This window comes from Pundamilia nyererei, unplaced genomic scaffold, assembly GCF_000239375.1.
Source record: "Pundamilia nyererei isolate P.nyererei 1_Seehausen unplaced genomic scaffold, PunNye1.0 scaffold00091, whole genome shotgun sequence".
Classification (NCBI taxonomy): Eukaryota; Metazoa; Chordata; class Actinopteri; order Cichliformes; family Cichlidae; genus Pundamilia; species Pundamilia nyererei.
This window is the reverse complement of record NW_005187492.1, coordinates 2067018-2079459: the sequence shown is the minus strand read 5'-3', so window position 1 is coordinate 2079459 and position 12442 is coordinate 2067018. Positions and strand designations below refer to the sequence as shown.

The following is a 12442-nucleotide window of genomic DNA, read 5'->3' as shown; positions in this document are numbered from 1 at the left end:
AAAGCTGAAAGCTAAAAGGGCACGCACCTGGCACACAAAGTAAGCACACCTTTAATTATAACTTGCAAATATATGAGCCTTTGTATTAAATGCAATACAATTGTATTAAGGCTGTATAAAAATTCACCTACCCTCCAGTTGTCAAAAAGCATGGGCATTAATTAGACTGCCTAGCTTTTGTACCAACATTTTTTTGAAATTTCAAACAGCCTATTTTTGAGTGCTTGTGGTTGCTGCTTTTATTACATATAAAAGTACTGATCACAGCAACTTTACAGACAACATGCATTTACTGTATAATGCCCAAAAAAAATTTCAGTAGAAATAATTTGGCGTGGTGGTTAGTACTGTTGCCTCACAGCAGGAAGGTCCCGAGTCCTTCACCATCTGCCCGGGTCCTTTCTGTGTGGAGTTTGCATGTTCTCCCTATGTTTGCGTGGGTTATCTCCGGGTACTCAGCCTTCCTCCCACAGTCCAAAGACATGGAATTAGTGGGGTTAGTTTAAGTGGTGAATCTAAATTGCCCATAGATGTGAATGTCCGTGTGAATAGTTGTCTGTCTCTCTGTGATAGACTGGTGACCTGTCTAGGGTGTACTGTGCCTCTCACCCTATGGTAGCTGGGATAAGCTCTACCCTCCTGCGACCCTGATGAGAATAAGTGGAAGAGAATGGATGGATGGATAATCATGTAATCAAGTACAAACCCCCCCCCCAAAAAAAAAACAAAACACTAACTGACAAAAAGCAGGCAAGACAATCTGTGCCATACTGTTACCTTAGTGACGGACTTTCAGTAGGAATAAACCAGCTCCAAAATAAACAGTTTCTTATTGTTAGTGTAATGCAACTGATAATGCAACAGCATGAATCAATTTATGGGGAGCACTGCAGCACCATTATTTGCTCTCCAGATTAGCTTGCCCACTGGTGACCTTGAGTAATAGCTCACAAATGTATTCTACAGAATCATGTGACATGTGCACAGAAACACACACACAAACACACACCAAGTGGGAATATCAACATATCCATTTGTCCAAAGAAGATATAATGTGCAATTATGTGGGGAGCGTGTTGTTGCAATGGTGTCAAATAACACAGGCGAGGTAAACTCAGTGAACCTGGCTGCAGATGATTTTGGATATTTAGAGTGATAATTGAAACAGAAACACATTAAATGTTCCAAGTACAAGTATGCTTATTTGTGTGCAATCTCCTGCCGGAGCTGGTGGGTGCATCTGCAAATGATTCCAAGTGACTCTCTGGTTATTACCAAAATAATGAGCTAACTACAGGCCATGGAGATCTGCTTCAGCTAGACTCTCCTCAATTTTATTCACTTTTTCTAAAAAAAACAACATGCCAACTTAGCAAGAATGGCATTTAAATTAGTCACACACAACTACTGAGTCTTATTGGGATGCTGAGGTCTGACAAAAAGTACATTTGAAGATGCTTGCCTATATTTCTTCATCCTTTCTGCAATTTATAAAACTCAACTTGCTTCTGAGCTAAACCGCAAAGACTGAAAAAGCTGATTCAATATTATAGAAAAGACTCTTGGGAAGCATGTCTGCATTGGCATCGGATCTTATTAGACATATGATACATCCTCAGCTGCCTCATTATCCTACAGGAGATTAACAACTCACTGTAAATGTGGCATCTGTGTAGGAGAAAAGTAAGGATCAGCCATCAGTTAGAACCAGCTAATCTGAATTATGCGAGATCAGCAAGGTCAAAACATTACATGCGGATAAAACCCTTAAAACAGCAGGGGGTTAAAAGAGTCGTGCAAACGAGACGTTTAAATTGAAGAAGCAGAAAAAGAAGACGGGGTTTCTGGGCCTGGGCAAAGGGTTAGGTAATGGAAGTTTCTGCAAACTGTCAAAAAGACTGTGACAAAGCTATTTCTGGATTTTAATATTGTTCAGTTTCCCCTGGTGCTCAGAGAACATCTTGTTGCTGAGTAACTGAGAGTTGGAAAGTGCCCATGCTGAAAGGATACCACTGATAACTGATGAGATGTGGCACATTGAATATACTGTCAAGTTATTGCCTGTCAAAGTTTCCCTAAAAGGAACAGCTCTGCATTTTGGGAAATACAGCCACAATGGTTTAATCATTTATGTAATCGTGTGCAGGTCGCCCTTGTTTTGCTAGTTAAAGTTAAAAAAAAGGATGTGTTAGGTGTGGACTTTGGTGCCTGACACCACAGGCTCCCAAGTCCTCCTAAGCTGCATGTTCAAGAATTGTTCCACACTTTATCAAAGTGGGATCCGGGGACTTTGGATATCAAGTCAATGCTTCGGTCTCTGTTGTCCTGCTCATGCCATTCCTTGAATTCTGGGGAGGCCACTGTTGTTGAGGACCACTGCCAAAGGGGGTACGCTTGGTTTGCAACAATGTACAGGTACAGGCGAGGAGTGGATGGCTCTTGTCAAAATCCAGATCAACTTGAACCCAGCAGTCTATTTGAGTGATTTTAATGGTGTGGGTGACCGGTGTATTTGCCTTTTTAATGAGAATAAGATGAGAAGACTCTGAGGTCCACCATAGTCAGATTTTTCCCACTCGTTTTCTAATCTTTGTGCTCCAGTATAATAACAGCTCCATGTTGGCCATGCAAATATTAGAGCAGTATTGATCTTCTCATTTATACTTGAGTCAGAAAGCAAATGAACAGATCTCCAAAATGTTTAAATGTTCTTATATGAAAAAAGAAAATCTAAAATGCAGAGAATGCAGTCTTAAGTTAAAAGAATAATTCAAAAGCCAAAAGAGCTTTAACTTTAAAAGGGTCTGCCTCACAAATCAATCCACAATATTAAAATTCTACTCTGTTACTGCAATGACAGGCAATAAAATGAGATGCACTGCATTGGCCTTGTCTTACAGGAAATTCATCTTTCAAACTTCTCAAAGAGCTGGATGCTACTCTGTCTTCTGTCATGCAGCATTAGGAATCCCACAAAGCCCATAAGAATACAGAGGAAGAAGTGGTCATCATTTCTGGTCCTGTCCTCACTTTACAATATTTTATTCAGCAACTGTTTTTCTGAACTTTTAGGTAATCGTTTTAACAATTTGAATCAATAACTTATTTCAACTGGTTAGACATCAAATTGCAATCCTAACTGATGCTTGCTGCTCTTGGATGTTGTTTCTACTGCTTGAGCTTTTCTACAACTATTTCATAGACCAGCTGTAATTGCAAGTACATAAATGGAATTGATTAAAATTTCTAGTTAAGCAACAGCCTGCCGCTGTCAGAATTCAACATACCCTTTCTTAACTTTGTCAGAGGGAATGCTTCGTATGTGAGATTTAAAAAAAAAAAAAAAAAAAAAAAAAAGTACTTGCCGCATGCAACAGCTAAACCGGGCGAGAAAGCAGAGCTGATGCCACCGTGCCATGCTACATGCTGAGACACTGGGTCTCTTTGTACGACGAGCTTCTTTACAGACAGCAGCAGGAGCTGCAGGAACACTTACACTTGAATGAAAATACCACAGACACCAGGGGGTTTACAGCTTGCGTGTACACACAACAGTGCACACAACCGGGGAAGCAGGGTGGCGGTCACATGGAAGTGAAAAGGCTATCGTCCAGAGGGAAACTTGTCATGCCAGAAATCTTAAAACTATGAATAAATTTACATCAAATCAGCATCCCGTCTGACCGATGCAACAGATATCCTACATGAGATAGATTTTATGGTTTGTTAGTGGTGACGATGAAAATTTGTAGCAATCCTACACAGCCCAAATTTCGTATCCATAAATGCATCTTTTTCATTTAGCTCAGGAAATATGATCACTGGAAATGTAGAGGGGAAAACTGAGAAATCACAAAGAGCCAACATTCAATCTAGGAGAGATAACAGCAAGACAAAGGACAGCTCTGGATGGCAGGATGCCCCTGGGGCGGCTATGCTGTTATTATGTTGGAAAGGGCTGCTGAGCTGCGGTGCGGGGCAATTACAGACCGGAGGATTGACTGGGGGGAGGGTCCGGGCAAGCCAACCCATCCATGAAGCGCTCTCAGCTCAGAGAAAAGGAGAACAAACTCTGATACAGCAGCAATAAACCATAACAGATGATGGTGGCTTCACCCGTTGAAGTAACAACCATCTGCTTATTCCCATGGAAAAGAGTTCGGTCTAAGCCGCTTTGCTGTCATCAGTGGAACCCAAAATTAATTTTGAGCGATGCATGCTGAACTTTCTGCTGCATTGGTTTGGATTATTTTACTAGTATATGTCACAAATAGGGTGGTTTTGGGATAACGTACAGGGCTAAATGAATCATCTGTTGTTCTCATAGAGAGCTACAGCAGACACTGTGGTAAACACATTAGCCATGTCTATTATCTTTAACGTCACTCCACTTTGGAAAGTCCTGGCTGAAAACCACACACCGTCCACTAGCGATCCAGCCGGAGAACGCGGGACAAAGAGGAAAAGTCAGTCTCAGAGTATCGTTTCAGTGGTTCATGGACCACAGTCAGAGGTCGCAGCCTTACAGCCATTGTGTGTTGTCACTGAACGGGTAGATAACGGAAGTAAAAACAGATAGAGTTGCAAGGGGGAAAGAGTTTTACGAGACACATAATGCGACTGTTCGCCAAACTCTCACTTGGGTAACTTAAGCCACTCAACTTCACCTCTGATGAAATCTCCATTGTCGTCTCTCATAATATTACAGCTCTCCAAGTAAAGAGGCCACAATGGGCAGTGAAAGGAGACAGTAATACAAGCTCAGTGCTGTGAGAAGTAACAGTTGGCACTGCTGAGTATCTCGGGTCCAAACACACAATTTCCATGCCCCGTGGCCCTGAACGGCTTCAGTGGAGCAGGTGTCTGCGCACATTCTTTACATAAGCTTTTGTCAAACATGGCGCACAGGAGCAAGGCCTCACAGCTGCAGGACAATGGAGTCTCATTAAAGTACAGCTCTGCAGCCAGACATGCACCCTTACAGCCGGAGTCAAGGTAACAGTTTCTCCAAGGTCAGTTTGTGGTCAGAAACGGGGCCAAACCAAATGGTGAGAACTGCATGTGAATTATATTACAGAAACATGCCATAAGTTATTTACTAAAATGTAAAATAAATAAATCAATAAAATAAAAAGCTTAAAGCTGTTGTGCTGACAGAAACAGAAATAAAAAGACTGAAAGCAAGTACAGCTGAAGTTCAAACTGCACATTGTGATTAAATTAATGCCTGATGAATGAGGTAATTGTGCTCTTTCATGCAATTTAGATAAAATTACCGTTATCTTCCAGCATAATGTCAGTGTCAGACCCCTGAGCCATGAACCATGCTGGAGAAGTAAACACTGTGCATGAAGCTAGGTAGTACTATATTTTTAGACGTCAGAAATCTGAATGTATAAGAAAAACATTTTTTAAAAAATGCCAAGAACCAGTGTGAAGATTAGAGGTTTCTGCTCTTAAAAACTCTCTCTGGCTTTATATTCCACAAAAATTATCAATTAAACTCTCTCGGGGAGTGTAACAAAACTTCAGTTTAACTGATTTTAAGATTTGGTCGTGCAACCTACACAGGTGAAATGTTTTAAAGTAAGAATCAGCTCATTCACTTTAATTGCATAGCCAACTTCATACCATGTACAGGGCGATATGACCAAAAAATATTTATCACGATATACATTTGATAATTTGCGATAATGATAACTGACGATATAATTGACACTAGACAAAATGCTTTACAACTCCACAACTTTATTAGTGCAAAAAACCCCATCAATGTATTTTCACTTAAACAAGCAGCTGTTTTTTTATGTGCATTAAAGTTATATAAAAATGTAACAGTGCAAATTCCTTGCTGACAGTTTAACCAAAAGGCATTTCCAGTGGAAACTGGCCGACACATCCTCAGCTTAACCATGTATAATATCCACAAAACTTAAGAGGTTATAAACACACAATACGGTAATACTATGTTGAAGCACAGTACGTATCACTCCGCGAAGTGCCTGCCTACGACAGCCGTAATGCTCTGACAATCCATCAAGCGGTGCGGCTTCGTAGCTTAGCAAAGTCGTACTGAAACATTTGACAGATTTTCGAGTGCCGTGTACGACATAAAATCGTTCCGAGGTCAGTAAACACAACCAGAATTCATGCATAAGGCACACGGGATTATAAGGGGCACTGTCGATTTTCAGAAAAATCAAAGGATTGATTTTAATTGTGCCGTATTTTCCAAACAACGCGGTAATAACGACGGCCCGCTAGCATGCGCTACCAAAAATAGTGCTTTGTTGTGTATCTGACGGACGAAAGCTAAACCAGTTCCACACCACTGAAGTTGCAGCATTTTTACAAACCAATTCTGGTTCATCCGTTTCATTTAACGATCCACTTTCGCTCTTCTCATTCTGCATCGCCGCCATGCTCATATGTAAACATAGGCACTGCGCATGCGCGTTTTACCCATATTCTATCGCGATATTTCATTTTCCTATTGTTGCCCAAAATTACACCCGTATTACCGTGAACGGTATGATATAGCCCAGCCCTACCACGTACTAAAACCTCTAATGAAGAAATCTAAGACGTACGGATTAGGCAAGGCAATGTGCAGACACTTTTGTCAACCTTCCTCACATTTGTTCCATCTGTGTTGTTTTTTAGTTTTTGTGCAAGTCATCTTTGAGTTTGACACATCTTGACAAATTTAGTGATGGCCTTTTGCTTTCACTTATAGTACAAGTTTAGGTCAGTTTATAAGCTGTTTCATGTATCGTATGCCAAGCTGTTCAGGAAGACTGGGCCAAAATTTGTGATGAACACATCTCTAAATCTGACATTTAACTCTCACGGTCTCTCCGCTGCGAATTTTCCACATCACAGAAGCCTCAAAAATGTCCCAGTATTAACCCAGACCAAAACAGAAGACCTCTACAACACAAAGCCACAGAAACCAAAGGCAAAGCTGATCAAGAACAGAGGATTACCACCTGCAGATAAAACAGTTCAAACCACTCTTTCAAGCCACTTCTTTGGTTACAGTGAAGGATGCATGATGGGCAGGGTGCAATTCAGTTTTCAGCAGACCACTGACATACTGATGAAAGGTGTCCTTAGCCCCACTCTGAGGTTCCTTGCACCCTTCGCCCCTGGCTGCGAGCCGAGCGAGCGGGCGTCCTGCCTCAGGGGGCCAGCCACACAGCAGAACCGCCGACCAGGAGGAGTCGAACAAGAGGCCTTTCTCTCCCTGCGATGTGATCCTCCCCCCTCTCACTCCTGCAGGAACGACTCTGGCAGCATCTCAGCTTGTTCTCCCCCTTTAGTAAAGTTGGATTCTCAGATCACTTTGGCCATGGCTTCAATTCATTTACATGCAACTCTGTCTCTCTGCTGCTGCTGGTGCACAAGTCCATGTAAGGCAGTGCCAGCAAGTCAGACAGCTGGCCATCTCTGAACAACAGCAGACATCCATTCACTAAGAACTCGCTACTCGAGGGTCTCTCAAAATGAGCACAAGTGGAGAGTCCTCTGTGCTGTTTAGAAACTGTGTTGTGAACCCGTAGCCTGACCACCAGCTCAAACAAAGCTTATCAAACAAAGCATACACAATTATGCAGTGTATAACTGACCTGTGCGTAACCTTTATAAAAAGCAGACACGCACATGAGGGGAGAGCAAAATTAAATTCATTCATTTGGTACCAAGATATAATGGCTAATTACACTTCTCAGTACATTCATATTACAAAACCACCAGAACAACATGACAGTTTCACCTTTTTCTCTCCAAGGACAGATTAAATAAAGACTGGCAGAAGACTTTCTTTACTTTCTGCATTTAATCAGGAATATTATCCTTTCTTGATTAAATAACAAACATTTCCTGCAACGGGAAGGCCTGGATAAGTCCTAAGTAAAAGAAAAAGGGGACAGCCTCCAGAGACAGGGAAGGAGCCAAGTCAGTACAAGGCAGAGGAGTGGAAGCAGAGAAAGGAGGACGAGGAGGAGGAGGAGGACAAGTACAATTGGAGATTCTGAGGTGGGTTAGACGGCTCTGAAAGACAGGGCTGAAGAAAAATTGCATCCTTCGCCAGGAGATGAGTTCCGCCTGCATCACGTCAAAAACAAACCGGAATGGAGGGCTGAGAGGGCCACTTAGTCTCCACAGACCCACAACATCAACAGAACCCACCACTGAGTCAACATCACTCACCCATTAGGTCTGCCTGTGCCTGTCTATGGTACAAATAGTACTGTGATGTTCTCGTTCAGATGTTCTGGCACATCACGAGCAGGCGATCTTCCTGTGTTACTCAGAGCCAAATGAGAGGTTTTTAAAATTGCCTCCGTTTCACCGCCAGCTAACTTCACACCTGCAAAATGTGATTCTCGCACTTGAATCAGACACAACTAATAATAACTAAAACAAAGAAAAATTGTTGCATTTGGGTCCTCAGCTGACCACCTTCTGTTTAATCAAAGCACATAAATCCCCACACAATAGGCTGCTAATTATGGCTGCAATTATGTTCATTATCATTTAATCTCCTCATTATTTGCTGTTTATTTTTCAATTAGTCCAAAAAACACTTTTTGGCAAACAAGAAAAGAAAAGTAAGAAAAAGAATGAATGAAATCCATTTAAAATTCCCTCGGAACAAGTTGAGGCTTATTTTATTCAACCAAATATATTCGGTGTGCCTCCGTGCATGACAAAGAACACCATGAAATCCTTGTGCTGGAATTTTTATTTTTTATTTTATTTTATTTTTTTTGGGGGGGAGACATTCAGTCTATAATCAATAGAGCTGCAGATTAATTAACCATCTATCAGAGCTCAACTGATTACACCAAGAAAACCCAGAAGAGAAAGGGAAATGAGCCATTTCTGAACAAAAACATGCTGCCAGATCCTCTGAAGATAAACATCTGATTAAATGGAAAAGAGACTGCTGTGTAAGTGAAGGCAGGAAAACCACCCTGTAATGCTATAATATAACTTGGATGCCAGCATGCATGAATCACAAATTAACTAGTGCCTGATAACAGATAACAATGCTCTGCGCATTTCTAAAGTCATATTTATAAGACTCTGTTAGTACAGTGAATTATGACGAATGTGTGGAGATGAAACCCAAACCGAACGAAGACTGCAGGCCTCTGCAAAAATGAGATAGACAGCTGTATTGCAATATTCTCACAAGGTCTGGGCAGCAAACAGACCACCAATTAGAGCACGAACAATGCTTATGTTGATGCCACACATATTTTCCGCTTGGAGTTACAACACAATAACACTGCACTGTGGACGTGCTCCGCCCCAGACAACAAGACAACCCCCACCCCCCTGTCATCACTGCACCTTATTCACGTCTGGACTTCATTATGAAGTGTAACGGAAATCATCATTGGCAATTTGAAAGAATTTACGAGACAATGATTCAATCCAAGTCATGCCTCGTGGTCACAAAGAACGGTTAGGGTTATACATGGCTAAGCAAGGCACGTCTTTTCTAAAACCAATACGCACGGTTAGGACAAGAAGCAGATTTTAAACATTTTAGACCACCGTGGTTTTACGTACACACCGCCTGACGTGACTGATGCTAAACTAGATTACATCGTTTTTGCTGTATGATTTTCCTAAAAATATTTCCTCTTATAGGCATCAGGCCTCACCTTTAAAATAATAATATATTTTTTTAAAAACAACAAAAAGAGAAACGGTCACAGACCTCTTTATTTGGACAATTTGTTATCTAGTCTAGCATCTTTCTTTGTGAGCATCATCAGAATTCACTGACACGCCTGACTGATGCCATGCAAATGCAGCTGAGCATGGTGTCTTTGTTTATGCCTCATCTGCAATTACATTTAGATTCAGCAAGGATGAGACCTGTGCTGCGAACTGGACACTGGCATGGCCCTCTGGCATTCTGCAGTGCACACACGACATATGCAACATTGTCCTCACTTCCATTTTTCTAAGACTTGGATTTATTTTTCTGGAGCTGTAGATAGCAAACCTCTACCATGATATATAATCCATAAGACTTTTATTTTTGGAAAGGAAGAATATATTTGAATAAATCATTTTTTCCTGTCAGTTTTTGCAATTAACAAAAAAAAATGGATATCTATCCCAAATAATAAAACTCCTTCAAAAACAAACAAAAAAAACTAATTAATTTTTTTTGGCTTAAAGTCATTTACACAGAGAGAAATTAAGCAATTTAATCCACACATCCATCACAAAATACACACCTAAGCCTCTCAATGTACACAAACATTACAAATATAAAAGTAATTACTAAGTCAGGGAAATCAAAGTAGTCAGAAATCTTCAAAGCACTGCTTTGCTGACACTCTTAGGAAATTAAGGAAAACTAAAGATGAAATGATAGTAAAATGAAAAAACAGGCCTTCTCTGTGTACAGGCCACACCTGGATAATATGATAGAATATAAAATAACAACACTGCTGTGATGCTCAGTGGAACTATGCTTCTGCAATGACTCTCTGGTCAAAATATGAGCCAGTGCAAAGTGAAGAACCAAAAAGAAGAGAAGCCTGTTATCTTTCCTGTTCATAACTCAAAAATGTCTAGACTGGCACTTTTAAGATATATTGATAAAAATCAAGTCAAAGGGCAAGAGTCCATCCTTTTACTCTAAGTGTTTATTTTTGTTTGTTTGCTTTTTTTAAATTAAAATGGTTGAAATGTGGTTTTTAAAAGTCACATTTCAGTTAACATTTCTCACATATTTTTGTGGAAAAACTGACAATTCAATAATGTATATGTCAGTTAAAATAAACAGCTGATTTTATAGTTTAAAACACACACACGTACGCATACGTTAGTGTGTGATAGCTGTGTGTTATCAATAACGAATCCCAGTTACAAGATTTCTACAGAGAATCTGAAGATGATCCCATTTGTCCCACTTGAATGAATCTGATTAAAATAAGTCGATGTAGGACAAACCCAATTCATGACCCAAATTAAAAACTACACCTGTGCTCCGACAGAAGAAGCAGACATAGCCTAAATGTGTAGCGGTTTTTTAAAAAATTATTTTTCCAGGGTCTTTCAACCCATGTACAACACAGAAACCCCCCTTCAGACACTAAGCCCTGCTTCGGCTGCTGCTCTTCATCACCGCTGCCCATCTTACCTTTTTGTGTCTGTCTTTGAAAGGTAACGCAGGCCATGGCATCTCCTGCAAAAAGTCTTGCCAGTGTTTCTGATCCGGATCAGACGAGATGAAGACGATTTCCAATTTGTCCTTATGTTCAGACGTCTTTTTGAACCTGCTGTAAAACTCGCACAGGCTGCCGTTGAACTGCTTGCACGGGGCGTTCAGGCTGCATCCGAAGAAGAGCCCGACCAGGGACAGCTTCGCGCCCAGAGACTGCACGTCCACCTCGGCTTTCTCGCTGTTGACGAGCCGCTCCCCGAGTAGACTCACCAGAAACTCCGACATCGCAGCGTACAGTCCTCGAACACACAACGTTACCCTCAGCCGAAACCGCTGTACATGTAACCGCTATGTTCAAGCGACACCCAGCACTTCCTCCACCTCCAATTTGAGGTTTTAGGTGAGCTCCCAGCCCCGGCGAGGCGTTGCGGTCTCTGTGTTCACCGCTGCTCGTCCTCCGGTGCGAGCGCTGTGCAGGAATGCGCTCCGCTTAAATCGCCCTGACTGCAACAGCGGTTGCGCTCTTTTAAGAGAAAAGCACACAATTTTGTCACAATATTTATCATTCTGTTTGTAAGGAATCCACTTTAATCAATTTATGGATTTCAAATGCAATAAAAGCTGCACTTGCAGCTGAATTGTTTTAATTTCCGAGTTTATGGGTTTCTTTTTTTAATTTTGTTAAATTTTCAGAATAATAACAGCGGTTTTCCGGGCTTGACCTCCAGAATCGCATTAGTCTTGTGTTTGCAAACATCATTAAATTTGAGTCGATTAATTTTCTTTAGACAACTGTAAATAAAATTCTACTCATTTCTATTTAGACTGGGGGTGAGACTAAACTCAACTCCTGTGGATGTGCTGCCACCTAGTCCTCACAAAAGAAAACAAGGGTCAGTCACATCACACAGAAAAGTTCCTATCTGATCCCCTCGCAGTCAGCTGATTCGTAATTACAACAGCTTTAAAATAAGTATTTTTTTTCCCTTTTCGTTTTGTTCCGGGGGTTGTTCGGAAACCCGGGAAACCAAAAAAAGTAGCAATGTTTTCTTCTGTTGCTGACATCAAGTTTGTGTTGAAATATTTAAACTAATAACTACTAACTGATCATCCTGAAACAAAAAAGAGCTTTTGGCTTTAGATCGTGACAAATGGAGTGGGTTTAAATTGAATTTGGTTCCAGTTTTTTAATAGATTAAACATGCTTTTCAGCCTGGAAAGATCTGATGTTGGTAGCTAATGTAA

At 40.9% G+C, this 12442-nt stretch overlaps 1 protein-coding gene across 1 annotated transcript in view; it reads right to left on the bottom strand.

Moving 5' to 3' along the window:
- Positions 1-11713, bottom strand: part of nxn (nucleoredoxin) — a 69959-nt gene extending 58246 nt beyond the window's left edge. Inside the window, exon 1 of the mRNA XM_005739380.1 lies at positions 11174-11713. Coding sequence (XP_005739437.1) covers positions 11174-11482 — 309 coding nt within the window. The 5' untranslated portion in view covers positions 11483-11713. The remainder of the gene's footprint in view (positions 1-11173) is intronic.
- Between the last annotated feature and the right edge of the window lie 729 nt (positions 11714-12442).